Source organism: Cervus canadensis, chromosome 6 (assembly GCF_019320065.1).
Source record: "Cervus canadensis isolate Bull #8, Minnesota chromosome 6, ASM1932006v1, whole genome shotgun sequence".
Taxonomy (NCBI): domain Eukaryota; kingdom Metazoa; phylum Chordata; class Mammalia; order Artiodactyla; family Cervidae; genus Cervus; species Cervus canadensis.
In genome coordinates, this window is record NC_057391.1 from 37,813,606 (window position 1) to 37,830,907 (window position 17,302).

At 42.2% G+C, this 17,302-nt stretch overlaps 1 protein-coding gene across 1 annotated transcript in view; it reads left to right on the forward strand.

The window, feature by feature from the left end:
• The first annotated feature begins 6,448 nt into the window (after window positions 1-6,448).
• RTF1 (RTF1 homolog, Paf1/RNA polymerase II complex component) overlaps window positions 6,449-17,302 on the forward strand; it is a 46,072-nt gene continuing 35,218 nt past the window's right edge. Inside the window, exon 1 of the mRNA XM_043471527.1 lies at window positions 6,449-6,661. Coding sequence (XP_043327462.1) covers window positions 6,449-6,661 — 213 coding nt within the window. The remainder of the gene's footprint in view (window positions 6,662-17,302) is intronic.

Consider the following 17,302-nt stretch of genomic DNA (forward strand, 5'->3'; position numbering starts at 1 on the left):
CAAAGTGAAAACAACACCCAGTTGTGGATGTGACTGGTGATGGAAGTAAAGTCTGATGATGTAAAGAACAATATTGCATAGGAACCTGGAATGTTAGGTCTATGAACCAAGGAAAATTGGAAGTGGTCAAACAGGAGATGGCAAGAGTGAACATCAACATTTTGGGAATCAGCAAACTATAATAAAAGAGTCAGAAATGCAGTACTTAGGTGCAATCTCAAAAATGACAGAATGATCTGTTCATTTCCAAGGCAAACCAATCAATATCACAATAATCCAAGTCTATGTCCCAATCAGTAATGCTGAAGAAACTGAAATTGAAGGGTTCTATGATGACATACACTGGAGAAGGCAATGGCACCACACTCCAGTACTCTTGCCTGGAAAATCCCATGGATGGAGGAGCCTGGTAGGCTGCAGTCCATGGGGTTGCTAGGAGTCGGACACGACTGAGCGACTTCACTTTCACTTTTCACTTTCATGCATTGGAGAAGGAAATGGCAATCCACTCCAGTATTCTTGCCTGGAGAATCCCAGGGACAGCGGAGCCTGGTGGGCTACCATCTATGGGGTCGCACAGAGTCGGACACAACTGAAGCGACTTAGCAGCAGCAGCAGCAGCATGATGACATACAAGACCTTCTAGAACTAAAACCAAAAAAAGATGTCCTTTTCATCATAGGGGACTGGAATGCAAAAGTAGGAAGTCAAAAGATACCCGGAATAACAGGAAGTTTGGCCTTGGGAGCACAAAATGAAGCAGGGAAAAAGCTAACAGATTTTTGCCAAGAGAACACACTGGTCATAGCAAACACCCTCTTCCAACAACACAGCAAACGACTCTACACATGGACATCACCAGATGGTCAATACTGAAATCAGACTGATTATATTCTTTGCAGCAGAAAATGGAAAATCTCTATACAGTCAGCCAAAACAAGACTAGGAACTGACTGTGGCTCAGATCATGAACTCCTGAGTGCACAGTTGGATTAGGGGGAGGTTATTGATTTGGGAGCACTGTAAGTCACAGAATTTATCACTCTGCCAAGGACCCCAGGAAATGTTAAAAATTTGTTATAAGGATGGCTCTTAGAAGCATGGAAAACTTTATAGCCCACATGAGGTAAAAAATGCCAGAGTTGCCAAGACATATAGTGCAGGAAGAAATTTAAAAATTTAGAGAAGTCAGCATGAGGTGGATGTACTTAAGGTCAGAAATTCCACAGAATGATCATGTTCTGTGGGAAGACCAAGAGGAGACCTGTGAATTCATCAAAACTATAAGGAATGTGATGGTAAGGGGTGCACCAGCATCACTAAAAGTTCAGTTGTGGTTTTCCTTTATAGGCTAGGACTGACAGTAGGAGCAGCTGTTGGAAAACTGGGTTCCGTAAGGGGAACGATAGGGTCTTGAAACAAGAGGTCAGGTAATATCACTTAATTGTGAGAAGCCAGGCAGATGCAATTATTATGAAGAGTGGAAAGGTCAGAATGACAGCTTCAGAATCCTGACCCTCAGAGAATCATGGAAATGGTTAATGGAATATAGCATCCCCAAAGACAAACTAGATAGTCAAACAACAAGTGTACTCCTCAATTTTTAATCAGAAGAAATTAAGTCTGGGTGACCAGGGGCTGAGGGCAGTTGCCCCAATGGACAGTGACCATCATTTGCCCACTTTTAGATCTGGGTCAGTTTTAAGACCCTGAACTCATTAAGAGATAGTCAGGTCACCAAAAAGACTCTACAACAGCATGGCAAATTACACAGTAATGATTTCCCAGTCCTCTCAAAGTTCACATACCTACTTATATGACTCTTAATATATTTTTAGATACAGTTGTAAGGAACAGGATACAGGTTCGTTTAAAATGTTTAATGAATTCATAGTATTTTTTTTTTTTAAACAGCAGGACTCTATTTCCCACAGTTCTGGAAGCTGGGAGTCTAAGATAAGGCTGCCAGCATGGTTGGGTTCTGGTGAGGACCCTCTTCAGGTGCAGACTGCTGTCTTTCTGTAGTGTCCTCACCTGGCAGAAGTGGTGAGAAAGCTCTCTGGTGTCTCTTTGATAGGGCACTTAATCTTATTCATGAGGGTTCCACCCTTATAACCTAATCACCTCCCAAAGGCCCCACTTACTAATACCACCCTTTGGGGATTAGGAATCCATAGTAATTTTTGTCATTTTGCATTTTCTCAAAAACAATAGATGTTAAAAATACCTCTTTTGGCCTTTGGGGTGGTCTACTTGAAATGGAATCCTCATAGCACTTTAAATGTGCATGTGTTTTTCAATGTGTATGTGTGAATAAACATAAGCTCTTGAGAGCAGGGATCTTGTCTTGGTGACTTATTCATCTTATTCGGTGTCTAGCTCAGTGTCTGAACTCAGGCGTATAGTAGGTGCTTGATAAATACAGTTTGAACAAATATATACACATGCAAACAATCTTGTTTGTTTTGATAGAGAGGATGAATATCTTGGGATAGTATAATTTTACATAGGTTTTTTTTCCTTTATGCCCTGCCCTTAAATTTACTTTTTTATAATTTAAAAAAATTCTATTTCCCCAAAAACATTTTAAAATTATAAGGACTTCCCTGGTGGTCCAGTGATTAAGAATCTGCCTGCCAATGCAGGGAATAAGGGTTTGATCCCTGGTCCGGGAAGATTCCACATGCCAAGAGGCAACTAAGCCCATGTGCCACAACTACTGAAGCCTGCGCACCCTAGAGCCCGTGCTCTGCAACAAGAGAAGCTACTGCAATGAAAAGCCTGCCCACCACAACTAGAGTAGCCCCTGCTACGGCAACTCGAAAAACCCTGTGTGCAGCAATGAAGACCCAGCATAGTCAAAAATAAAAAATCTAAATTAAAAATAAATAAGATAATGATGAAAAATTCATATTCAGTGTAATAAGTTCACAAATACCACAGTATACAAAAAGCAAAAATTTCCCATTTCCAACACTATTCCTCCAGCCCCTACTCACTCTACTGTAATTCACCTCCCCAATTATACAATTATAGACATTTATTGAGTACTTACTCTTTACCAGGAAGTATTTTAAGCACTTTTTTATATGTTAAGTAATTCATACCTTGTGTGTGCAATGTGCTCAGTATCTTCAGTCATGTCTGACTCTTTGCGACCCCATGAACTGTAGCCCACCAGGCTCCTCCATTCATGGGATTCTCCAGACAAGAATACTGGACTGAGTTGCCACGCCCGCCTCCAGGATATCTTCCTGATCCAGGGACTGAACCTGTGGTTTCCTGGGTCTTCTGCATTGCGGGTGGATTCTTTACCTACTAAGCCACCTGAAAAGCCCAATTTATACCTTATCAAAACCCGAAGAGGCAGATGTTATCTTCATTTCACATAGGGGAAATTTTCACAGGTTGGGTTCCCTGGGAAGCCAACTTAAGAGGAAATTCAGAGTACAGAATGTTCCGTCATTCATTTCAGATACAGTTTGGTCTCAACATGGACTAAGTCCAGTCCACATGCTTTAGAAGACCCCTTGCTGAAAAATCAATAGATTTCACTCAAATAAAGAACCCATCTTTCTTAATTGCAGTCAAGGGTCACTGACTATATTATAGCTTTCTTTTATTCACAGATTTAAAGACAGTCCTCAGAGAAGGGCGCCAGCCTTTGAGGTAGGTAGTAACAAGGGAGGTAAACTGGTCATTTGGGTCACCTTGGCCACGGGCTCAGTTCCAAGGGTACGCTGGGGGAGAGAAGTCTAGGGGACTTCTCTTAGGACAGGTTTTTTGAGTAGAGATAGTTGGGCCTTATTTGGGTTGTTTTCCCTACCTTAATTCTGAACACTTTTCAGTAACACTTAGGGAAGCCTCAAGTCTATCTCTCACGTTCACAACCAGAATAAACAATTAATGGACTCCAAAAACTTTTGAGAAGAGTTTCAAATTATTGTTTCTGATGCTTCCTACCTTATATTCCAAATTCCACAAAGAAATCACTGTGAAGTTGTTCTTTTTATCAGCTGCCCTCAACAGGCATAAAACTGAACTGATCTCCCACACACCCAGTCTCCCAAATGTCCTCTCCAGTTGTATTCCTTATCTCCATGAAGGACCCAATCACCACCAGCTTCCTAAACCAGATCCTGAGTTATCATTTGTATTTGGGACGTCACCTTTTCCCTTTCCCAACTAATCTTTCAGTTCAGTTCAGTTGCTCAGTTGTGTCCGACTCTTTGCGACCCCATGAATTGCAGCACGCCAGGCCTCCCTGTCCATCACCAACTCCCGGAGTTGACTCAAACTCATGCCCATTGAGTCAGTGATGCCATCCAGCCATCTCATCCTCTGTTGTCCCCTCCTGCTCCTGCCCCCAATCCCTCCCAGCATCAGGGTCTTTTCCAATGAGTCAACTCTTCGCGTGAGGGGGCCAAAGTACTGGAGTTTCAGCTTCAGCATCAGTCCTTCCAATGAACACCCAGGACTCATCTCCTTTAGGAAGGACTGGTTGGATCTCCTTGCAGTCCAAGGGACTCTCAAGAGGCTTCTCCAACACCACAGTTCAAAAGCATCAATTTTTCGGTGCTCAGCTTTCTTCACAGTCCACCTCTCACATCCATACATGACCACTGGAAAAACCATAGCTTTGACTAGACGGACCTTTGTAGGCAAAGTAATGTCTCTGCTTTTTAATATGTTGTCTAGTTTGGTCATAACTTTCCTTCCAAGGAGTAAGCGTCTTTTAATTTCATGGCTGCAATCACCATCTGCAGTGATTATGGAGCCCAAAAAAATAAAGTCTGACACTGCTTCCACTGTTTCCCCATCTATTTCCCATGAAGTGATGGGGCCAGATGCCATGATCTTAGTTTTCTGAATGTTAAGCTTTAAGCCAACTTTTTCACTCTCCTCTTTCACTTTCATCAAGAGGCTTTTTAGTTCCTCTTCATTCTCTGCCATAACGGTGGTGTCATCTGCATATCTGAGGTTATTGATATTTCTCCCGGCAATCTTGACTCCAGCTTGTGCTTCTTCCAGCCCAGCGTTTCTCATGATGTACTCTGCATATAAGTTAAATACTCAGGGTGACAATATACAGCCTTGACGTACTCCTTTTCCTATTTGGAACCAGTCTGTTGTTCCATGTCCAGTTCTAACTGTTGCCTCCTGACCTGCATACAGGTTCCTCAACTAATCTTTAAGTCCTGGTCATTCTACCTTCCAAATTATCCAGAAGCCATCCATTTCTCCCCAATTTCACTGCTTCTTCCTTAGTTCTGGCTTCCCTGGTGGCTCAGGAGGTGAAGAATCTGCCTGCAATGCGGGAGACCTGCATTCAATCCCTGGGTTGGGAAGATCCCCTGGAGAAGGAACCACTACCCACTACAGTACTCCGTTCTGGAGAATTTCGTACATGTATAGTCTATGGGGTCGCAAAGAGTAGGACACGACTCAGCGACTTTCACTTTCCTTACTTCAGGGCATTATCATCTTTTGCCAAAATGCCTTCAACAGCCTATGTGGTTTTCCTGCCTTAGTCTCCTTCCTTTTTTATTCACTCGCCACACTGCAGCCAGAGTAATTTTTTCAAAAACACAAATCTGATAATGTCGGTTTACAGTTTAGAATCTTTCAATACCGAAGATTTTAAAACTTCCTAATATAGTTTATTAGGGTCTGAATGATTTGGCCGCTGCGTGCCTCCACAGTCTCATTCCCACACACCATGCCCTCTGTTCGGCCATAAAGAACTTTCATGGAGAAGGAAATGGCAACCCACTCCAGAATTCTTGCTTGGAAAAGTCCATGGACAGAGGAGCCTGGCGGGCTGCAGTCCATGGGGTTACATGACTGAGCATGTGTGCACGAGGGTGGAGGGAGACGGGTTGGTAGCAATAAAGTGGGAGAACTAAAAAAAAAAAAAAAAGAACTTTCAGTTCCCTGGACCCAACTTTTTCTATTATCGCTATGTCTTTGACCAAACGGTTCTCTGCTTGGAATACCCTTCCCTCTACTCTTTTTTTGGGGAAGTCAGATGCATCCTTCAGGTCCCAGATCAGTTGTCACTCGTACAGCCCAGATAGGCAGGCTTCATTCCACAACAGGTGCCCTCAGCGTGGTCCAGACGATTTGTCTTTCAGGCGAGCGGCCCTAACAGTGCCCTCGAGACTCCATCAGTGTCGGACAGTCGAAAGGCTCCTTAGAGCAGACCCAGATGCTTGAGGCTCCAGTCCAAGACAAGTAGGCAGCACATGAAGCTTCGGGCCCGCAGCAGAGACACACCCAGAGTTTCCAGCTGCCGGCGCTGGGTACAAGACCGCCGTTCACCGCCCGGAACCCAGCCGGTGTCCCCGCCTCCCACGCTGCGTCGGGGGCGGGGTGGGGCGGGGCTCTGGGCGCCGGCGAACGGCGTGCGACGAGCGGGGGGCGGGGCCAGGGGCGGAGCGGAGCGCGCATGCGCGGTCGCCTTTGTGTGGGTCGAGCAGCAGCGGCGGCGGCGGCGGCGGCGACGGCGGCAGTGGCGGTCCCACTGGCAGGCGGGCAAGAGGGGAGTCCGGGCGGCGTCCGGCGTGGGAGCCGGGGGACCACGATGGTAAAGAAGCGGAAAGGCCGCGTCGTGATCGACTCAGACACGGAGGACAGCGGTAGCGACGAGAACCTGGATCAGGTTAGGACAGGCCGCGGAGGCGCGGGCCAGCGGAGCGGGAGGGCTGAGTCCCGGCCACGGGAGTCGGGAGCCTGTCGGGCCCCGGGCCTCCTGGCTGGAGCGGCCGGCCTGCCTCGTGTCCTGAACGCCACTGCCGCCCCCTCTGTCCTCCCCGCAGTGCCCGCGGCCCTTGGAGTCTGGCCGGGGCCTGGAGACAGAGCCCGGAGGACTTGGCGCCTTGGGCGGGGAGGCGGGGCAGGGGCCAGGCTGGTGGGCCTCGGACTGGGGGAACTGGAGGAATCCTTGGTCTGCCACGGCCAGATCGGGGCGGCAGGCTGCAGGCCAGGCGATCCGGGCACGGAGAGATAGAAAGTATCGCTCGCCAACCCGGGAGATTGGGAGGTTTTGGAGGAGGTGCACGGGTGATCGTGGAGCGGTGCGGGGGGTGGGGAGGCGGGAGAGGGAGGCCGAGAAGGTGCAGGCTGTGGAAGATGAAGTTTTTCAGACGAGGTTGTAAACAGAGTGGAGGGGAACCTCTCTGCTTGGCGAAGAATACTTAGCTGTGGACACGAATCTACTTGGCAGCTACGGTGGTTTGTGTTTATTAAGGGTCCCCATTGAGATGTCAGACCCAGGAAAGCTCTTGGGAGGAGGAAAGTGGGCATAAGTGGAGAAATACCTAGGGCTGCATAGAGGGACTGGCGGGCCCTCTTGGCCCTTTTCATGCAGCATCCCAGAATTCTTTCTACTTGAAAGATGTTCAGGAGCCTTTGAAACTAACTAGGTCTCACTGTCTTGGGGTTGCTTGAACTGTTTATATACTCTGGAAGATACTATAGGGAGGAAGCTGTCCTTTGTAGCAGTGCTCCAGTGATAGCAGAAGATTCAAAGAGAGTTTTCCCCCATGTTTAGTGAACAAATTATATAAAGAAAGGATATGCAAGAGGTAGTAGTTCTGTAAGTTGAGTAGAGAGTACTGAACTTAGAATCTGAAATTTTTGAGTTCTAGGCTGTGCTGTTCTCTAGCTATGTATCTTTGGCCATAACTGTAAAGTCTAGATAAAACATCAGCCTTCTGTATCTGATTGGGTTATTACAAAGGATTGAGTAGTTGCAAGAATTAATTGGTACAAGCACCTGAGAATTAAAGCTTTTCTACAAACGGCTTCTTGGGAGTCCTCTGTATTAGGTCAGAGGTCTCAGAACTTAAATATTAGGGCATGAAAGGGGAGGACTTTGAGAAAAAGGGGCTGGAGAGGTGTTGAAGAAAAGAGGGCTGTTTTGAAAATGGTAGTATGGAGGTAGGTGATGAGGAAGTAGTGGGGCCTGTGGAGAAGTATCAGAGGGATAGAAACCTTGTTATGGGATAGAAAGTGAAAGGTAAGGTGAAAATGTCCACAGGGAAGACTCCTGAAATATGTAAAAATATATTCTTGACTGTAAACATTTGACTGATAAGTTTGGACTGGCACTTAGGATTAGAACTTAAAAAACAACTATTTCCTAATTTAAAAATGTATGTATTTCTGATGATAACTTCAGTTACCATTTACATAGGGCCTGTGGTGAACCAGTCACCTGTGTGTTGTGTGTGCTTAGTCGCTCAGTGATGTCCGATTCTTTGAGACCTGTAGAAGGATACTGTAGCCCTGGAGAAGGAAATGGCAGCCCTCTCCAGTATTCTTGCCTGGAGAATCCCATGGACAGAGGAGCTCGGCGGGCTGCAGTCCATGGGGTCACAGAGTTGAACACGACTAAGCGACTGAGCTTTAGTCCATTGACATCCTCTGTTCGTGGGATTTTTCAGGCAAGAATACTGGAATGGGTTTCCATTTACTTCTTAAGGGGATCTTCCTGACCCAGGTATCAAACCCTCATCTCCTGTGTCTCCTGCATCGCAGGTGGTTTCTTTACCCGCTGAGCCATCCCGTCACCTCAGTTAAGTGCTTTATTTACAGTTGTCAGGTTTTCAAATTCTGATGAAGTAGGTACCATTTTCCCCATTTTAGATATAGGAAAAATGGAGGTTGAAGATGTAACTTACCTAGATTCACACAACCTGGTAGTAGAATTTGAACCCAAGTCTGTATGACTGCAAGGCCTATGCTCTTTCCACTATACCAACTTAATCTGGTTTTCATATTGCAAAATGATATTTCATAACCATTTTCTATGTTACTCGAATGCATGTTTGTAAAGTATATTGAGTAGAGGAAATTGATACATCAGTTTAAAAGATGATTTGGGGGGCTTCCTTGGTAAAGCACTCTTAAGAGATCTCTTCTGATGATAAATTAACTGAGCTGTAAATTATTCTGTCTTTGATTATTTTCCACAGAAGTCTGACAAATAAAATGAGTAAAGAGCTTCCTTTTGTAGCAGAAAGATTTTTCCTTATCCACAAAAAAGTTTTTTCAAAGTAGAAACTGAAGGGATTACAACTTTAAACCCAGCTTTTAGCTATTAGTAAAAAGAAATTAGCATAAAATTTGTAAGTAATACCTAATACATTTTAGCAGCAATTTCAACTTTCTCCTTTTCAACTCATTGGCATTCTTTTATCAGATGGGAACCAGATCAAAATCCCCATTTCCTGTGCATCCTAACAGGCATCAGTGCCTTCTTTCTATTTGTTCAGCCCTGTGCCAGGCTTTCAGAGGAATCGAAAAGTTCTATGCTCTCTAGAAGTTTTCCCAGAGATCTTTAGCAGAAGTTCAAAGTCAGCCTGGTTTTGCAGTCTTTAGGAATCCTCAGAACAAAGTTAATGCCTTCTGGGCCTTACCTCACCAAGATGCCTTGGTCTCCTCCATCTATTTTTTGGTCTTCATTGGTGGGGTATAACATCGTATTTGCTGTCTAATGTGCAGGCCTTGTGGAAAAGAACAAACCATGACAAATCTCTGAGTGTCAAGTGTGAGAACGGAGCACAGTTAGTAAGGAGATCCTTTGTCTATGAGTTTTCCAAGTGGGAATCTAAGCCATTATGTCAGAAATATTACCTCCAAATTAGTCTTTACTGCAGGTGAGGCAGGTCAGCCTTCTACACTGGTTTTTCCTGGTGGTGAGAGAAAGAACATGTATGTATGAAACTGCTTGGGTTGCTTGTTTAAGATGTACTTTGCAGGGGCTCCCATCCCAGACCTACTGAATCAGAAGACTCACAGGGGACTCTATCCTCTGAGGTAAAATACAGCATTTTACCAGTGATAGTCCAGGTACTTACTTGTGTTAAACACTAAGACCACTGTCTATATGCAAGTTAATCTTTTTCATAAGACCCTGTAAGTAGTCTGGGAGAGAAATAGCTTCCTGTCTCAGCCATAGTGTGTGTGCATGTATAACCAAAGGAACTTAACAGAGATGTTTAAGGTGGCAAAGCAGCTGGTTTTTCTAATCTCTGAAGCCGTTTGAATTGTTGGGATGCTTTTTTTGAGGCCTGTTTATTTTTTCCCTTTCTTCTTGGTGGGAAGAGGTATGTAGTAACTGAATTGGAGTTCTTTGAAATTTGTTTTAACTTTCAAAGGTTTTAAATACTCAGACCTTTGAACGACTCATTTTAACATCTGACCTGATAGTGACCTTATTTTTTATGTTGGCCACACCTTTTTTTCAACATCTTAGAATTGCAAATCATGGAGTTATTTGCTTTTGGTGCTTCTTGGGAAAAAATAACACAATTTGAGCCAAATCTAGGCTTTTTTACCCCACCATGTACCTCTGTGGAGATAATGTGTCACTCTTTTGGAATAATATTTATGCAGTGGGTCCTGTAATATGAAAAGCATCCAAGACGAGAAAGGAATCAAAAGTTTTCTATTCAAGTCAATACAACTCAGTGTTTATAAAAAGAACTTTACTGTGCCTTTTTCAAGGAAAAAAGAAAAGCTACATGCAGTTATTTCGTAGTTTTCATCCTTATTTAAAATGATGGCAATTGTGTTATCCTGTCCTCTTTGCTCATGCTACTTGAAGTAGCCATAATTAAACTTTATTTTTTTAATAGACCCCTAAGTATTTTGTAGGAATTATTTTTAGACATTATGTGTTTAAAATATCATTGTTATCAAGTATCCTTCCACAAATCTTTCACATAAAAGTTGGGAAATTTAGAAGTTGTGCTTCTCATTAATATAGTCTTTTTTTTTTTTTGTCAGTGCCAGGTCTTAGTTATAGCACATGGGATCTTCAATCTTCGTTGAGGCATGCAAACTCTTAGTTGCTGCATGTGAACTCTTAGTTACAGTTCTCTGACCAGGGATCAAACACAGGCCCCCTGCATTGGGATCATGGAGTCTTAGCCACTGGACCGCTAGGGAAGTCCCGAAAGTCTTTTTTCATGAGTCAGGGCAGTTTGAAGTCTAGGATGAACTTGTGAGAAGTGTCAGTGTTAACTTGTGAAGTTTTAAAATTTGTGTGATAATGTTGCATCTGGCCTGATGTAACTCATCTGCCAGTTTCACTTGACTATCCTTTAGAAATAGTGCTGGGAAGGTTGAGTCCAGTGGGAGCCATAACAGAGAGGCTTTTAGGAAAAATTGAAAACCTGTCTTTCAACACCCGTTCTCTTGGTGTACTTATTTGCCCCCTTCCTAAGTTCCCCAAAAGGAAAGATTGTTTTTTGTTTTTTTTAATCTTTCAACAAATGTGTTAGACAGTGCTAGACAATAAGGCTATTGGATGAACAAAATGGAAGCAATTTCCACCTTTCAGGAGCTGGGAGTAGGGGGCACAGAGGGAGGGACAGGTGCTGGAATTGCTCAGAGAGTCATTTCCTTACACTCACGTTACAGGTTAGGAAGAACAAAGATGCTGTGACAGTTTGACGTGGGACCCAAAGCTCGCCTGATGGGAGCGACATTTAAGCTGAGACCTGGAATACGGGTTAGGGACAAGGAGATAGGGGACTGAAGAGTACAGGGACATGTGAGTGTTCATGGTTGAGGGACCAAAATGTACAAAACCGTTGAGGCAGGAAGGACCGAGCACCCTCATGAAACTGAAAGAAGCAGAGTGACTGCGACATCACCAGTTGGAGAGAGTGGTACAAGCGAAGCTGCAGAAGTAGTCTTCTGGGATCCTTTGAGAATGGAAAAACCAGTTTAGTGGATCACAACCAGTATTAAAAATAAAAACAAAATTGAATCAAATAGAAAAAATAATGGTATGTCAGACCTAGTAAAGATAAGTATTGTCTTATAAAGATATTGTTTCATAAGGTATAATTTATCTCTCTGTGGGCTGAGGTTGAAAAGAAGTTTTAAGCCACTGGCAGGATCAGGTCAGCAATATTCAGGACTGTGAACTCTATTCTGAGGGTAATGAGAAACCAGTGGAGGATTTTAAGCTGGGAGAGCTGTTCCCCTTTGACTTTTGAAAAGTTTTCCCAGGCTGCTATGTGGAGAGTAATCTGGAGAAGGGACACCGGTTAGGTGGCAGATAGAGGAGTCCAGGTGAGAGATGGTGGAGAGGGTAAGTTCCACTAGAATGGAGGCTCTGAGAGGGAGTGTCCCTGCATCTCGAAGTGTCCGGCCTACTGCATGTACCTTGTCAATATTTGTTGAATGAATGCCTGACTTGGTCTGGTGTAGTTATAGACACAGCAGAAAGTGGATTCAGTAGGACATAATATTCACGCTATGAAACTATGAGTTTGATGATTGATTGGATGCTGGGGGTGAGGAAGAGGATGTTCGGGCATGAGATAGGGAACCCTGGAAGAAGATCAGGTTTAGAGGTGAAGCGTATGTGTTCAGTCTTAGATGTGTAGAGATTAAAATTGTCTTAGGAGACTCTCAAGTGGAAATATTGTAGGTAGTTGAAAATAATGCCTGCCTGACACAGAGTAGACAATTAATAAATCATTGCTGAATAAGCAAATGCTGCTTGTTGCATATCCATGGTAGAAAGTTAGATTCTAACTTTTCTGTATAGTAGAGTCACTTAGAGATAAAAGGGACTCTGTCAGATTGGGAGTTATTACTCTAGCCTCTGCTGTAATACTGATACCTCTTCTATAAGGCCTAATGTGCATTAGTTAGAAAGTATTCAAAGAGGGAACCAAGTGTAAATAAGTAACAGTAATATAATTTTTTTAAGATTTTTTTTTTAATTTTTATTTTTTATTGAAGTATAGTTGATTTACAGTGTTGTGTTAGTTCTTTGCTGTGGTGGTGGTGGTTTAGTCGCCTAGTCGTGTCCGACTCTTTGCGACCCCATGTACTATAGCCTGCCAGGCTCCTCTGTCCATGGGATTCTCCAGGCAAGAATACTAGAGTGGGTTGCTATTTCCTTCTCCTAAAGATTTTTATGTACTTTTTATTTTGATTGTGTTGAAAGCTGATTTTATTTTATCAATTCTGTGGCAGTGTGGGCATTTATATAGCACAGTATTTTATCTATAACTATAATCACTTTGCTGGAAATTGGAAGGAGAAGTTGCCACATTTAGCTCCAGTCATGCGATATGTAAAAGAATGTTATACTGTCACTTTGGAATTACTTCTTCTGAAGGGTTTTTGTGTTTGTTCATTGGTTTGGTTTGTTTTCTTTTGTTTTTTTAATTATAAAAATAGTGCATAAAAAAAAAAAATAGTGCATGCCTGTTGAAACAGTTCCAGCAAAAAAGAATGGGACATACATGTGTGTACAGATACATGTATGGGATACATGTATCCCACATACATGTATGTACACAGTGGCTGTGTTCCTTATTCTTTAAAAATAACCAGTGTCCACTGTTGGAATGATGTTCTTCTATCAACAATTTTGATATGAAAGAAAAAATATAGGAATTAATCTCAGATTTACACCTCTGTGAATTACTACTCTTTACTCAGCATCTCTCAAGCCCTCCCACTTCCCTCTGTCCCTGTGGCTACTTAGGCTGTCCAGGCCACCATCCTCTCTGATTACCCTGCTGTGGGCCCCTCTCTACTTCTTCCCTGGCCCTCTAGTCTATTCCTGTTAGTCAGAGTGCTCTTTTAAAAACCCTGTCGGGGATGGTTACTTCCCTAGCTTAAAATCATTTGATGAAGGCTCCCCACTGCCTTCTAATAAAATTTGTTCTCCTGAGCCTGCTTTGTAAACCTGGGAATGATGTGGTTTCTTCTTGCCTCTAACCTGCCTCATTCCATCACCCCTCACCCCTTGCCTAAGAAGCTCTAGTCACAGTGGTTCCCTTTCAGTTCTTTGGTTAAGCCAAGCTGTTGCCAGTCTCAGGGCCTTATCTATTCTATCTGTAGACTTCTGTCCAGAAGACTGTGCACCCCCATCTCCTTTCGCCAGGTTTCTAGTCTCAGCCTAAATACCATTGCCTCAAAGAAGCAATCACCTTATTGCAGATCGGTGTTCCATCCACTTGATAACCACCTTTTTAGCACTTATTACTAGATATAATTGTTTCTTTACCTATTTGTTGTTTCTCTCCCTCACTTGATTTTATTTATTAAAAAAATTTTTTGGAGTATAGTTGATTTATAACGTTGTGTTAGTTTCAAGTGTACAGCAAAGTGAATCAGTTATTCATAAACCCCCTCACTTGGTTTTCAGTTCTGGGAGATCAAAGGATTATGTATCTTCATGACTGTCTACTCAGAGCTTGGTGTATAGTAGGTGCTGATAGCGGGGGAACTATTAATATCTGTCCCGGCTTGCCAGGAACTGAATTTCCCAGAATTCAGGACTTTCAGTGCTAAAACCAGAACAGTCCTGAGCAAACCAAGATGTCTGGTCACCCTAATTGGCAGTAATAACTTAACATTAGTTGTATTTGTGGAATGAATAAGTGAAAAATACATGCTAATTAACTATTAAAAAAAAAATCTCTGAGGTTTATCTATATGAGATTTTATTCTCCTAATCTGGGGTACAGAATATGTATCCCACTTTTCGTATGATTATGGGAGGTTTGATTAAAGAGATGAGACTTAATTTCCTTTGAGTAAGGGGAAGCTAAATTGCTTTATTTCAAGTTGATCGCAACATGGCATCACAAAAAGTGCACTGTGAATGATAGGGTGGGGGAATTCAATCCTCCGGTTTATGAATTTTCACATATGGATGGATTAAAATTCTAATTTTAACCAAAATAATACTATTTTAATAAATATTACCTTAGTGTAGTTAGGCTTGCTTTGTTAGGGTCTGAGTTTTGGCCATCTAGTTCAGTGTTAAATATCAAGCAGTGTTAATGAAACTCCTCTGGAAGCCAGATGTGGCATCCTACACAGCCTTACCTGTGGTGTGTTGGGCATTGGCGTTACTCTCAGCAGATCTTTAGTTCAGTTTCAATTTGATAAACCATGCTGGCACCCTACACTGCCATGGCATCCTAGAGGAATGCCAAGAAAAGTAGGGAAGGTTTTCACTAGCTGTGATGAAATACAGAGAGGATGGTGAGAGAACCGCTGGACATACACCACCACCATCGTCTCAACCAGGGTGGCACAGTGAAGTGGGCCTGGCAAGAGAGAGCTACAGGTAGATCTACCCCCATGCATGAATCAGTTTTAAACTGGCTTTTGTGAATTTTGGTGTTAGATGAATCCACCCCTACAGGTAACAAATCTATCTCTTCGTGTGTGCGGTATTGGCAAGACGTTTCTGTTGCACATTAGTGTGTTCAGCTGATTAATGAGCCCTCAGAATATAAAGGACTTAACTGTGAAGAGTAGCCTTGCCATGAGTTCCCCAGTAACTTCATACACAGTTCTCAGCTTGTGGAAGGAGTATCTTTCACACTTTTTAAGGTCTTTGCTGTCTCTGTACTTTGTTTATATGGTATTTAATGCTGTAGAAGGACTGTGCCTGTCAGATGCAATTGTCCACTAATGAAGAGCCATTTGCTGGATTGTTATCTTTTATTTTATTTACATATTTATTTTTAAATTTTTATTGGGGTGTATTTGATTTGCAGTGTGGTGTGAATTTCAGGTATACAGCTAGGTGAATCAGTAATACATATATTCACTCTTTTTTAGATTCTTTTACCATATAGGTCAATTACAGAGTTTTGAGTAGAGTTCTCTGTGCTATACAGATAACTTACATGGGTTCTTATTAGTTGTCTTAGGTTTTTAATATCATGTGGAATCTCTTTAACAGGAAGACAATATTAACATCTTAACACTTTAGTTACAGTAACTGTCAGTGGATATCTACTGCTTGTAATAGGCTGTTTCAGGGAAGAATTTGATTGCCAACATATCCAAATCCATGTTATAATGAGTTGGTATTATTACAAAACAGAATTCTGTTGCATTTGTGAACCTCAAAGGGTCAGGAAAAAATTACTAATCAGAAATCTTTCCAATTTTTATAAATTTGCATGAAAGTAATGTGGAAAAAAGATAATAGTAAAGGCCGTACACAACTATAACCCAGCAATACCACTCCTCGGCATTTATCAAAGTGAAACAAAAACTAGTATTTACATGAAAACCTTACATGAACCAATAATTGCCCCAAGCTGTGAACAATCCAGATGTTTTTCACCTGGCAGATGGGTAAAGTGTGGTATATCCATACAACGGAATATTACTCAGCAATAAAAAGAAGCAAACTGCCGATACCTTTCTCAGCAACATGGATGAATCTTAAATGCATTATTCTAAGAAACCGGATTCAAAAGACTACCTGCTACATAATTCCATTTGTATGATATTTTATGACAGGCAGATGTATAGGGACAGAAAGCAGGTCTGTGATTGCCAGGGAATGGAGGGAGGGAGATGAAGAACACTAACTTCCTGAAAAGGCTGAAGATCGTACATGCTCTACTTTTTCAGACGAAAGTAGTGACTGCTATTGACCAGTGCAAATTACAGCAAAATTTGGAGGGCATGATGGGACTGTCCTATATCTGGTTCACAAGAGTAGTTCAGCTGTATTTGTCAAACTCATAGAACTGTCCATAAGAAAGGATAAAACATACTATATGTAAATGACATACTCCTTTTTAAAAGACTATAAGCACACAAATATGTTGCAATTCGTATTTGGTCAGTAGGAGTTACCATTTTGGTATGAAAAAAGGAGAGTGTTCTTATGATCTGAAGCCTTTTCAGGAAGTTAGTATGCCAGCTCTGTCTAAGGAAATGAGAAGAGTAACGTTTCATGACTGCTTATGAAGACGAGATCATGTCAGCTGTTAATCTGAGAAGGTCATTTTCTCATTCTGGCCAAGGAGGGTATACTCCTAAAATAGAAAGAGACTGGAAGAGGAAAACAGATATTTTATAGCAGTCTTTAAAATTTTGTCTTGGCACTTAATCTGTAATTGTATAGCACCATCATCATCAAGGAATAATGCTACTAGTATTTATTAGTTGTATTTTTCTCTATTTTTTGGCACAAGGGGAAAATGTAAACCATGATTGAAATAGGAACTAGGATTTTATCTGTCCTGGTTGAATCCTGACTCTATCATACACTCGCTGTATTATCTTGGGTAAATTACTTAATCTTTCCTACTACTTAGTTTTCTTTATCTTTAAATGGGGGTGATGATGATACTTACCTTAAGGCTGTTGTGAAGATTGCATGTTAGCTGCTTAGAAAAGTACCTGACATCTGGTAAGTGCAATATAATTTTGGGCTGGTATTGATATTATCCAAGAGCAAGAACCAGAGCAAGTATCCATTTGCTGTGTTTTTGAATGATTG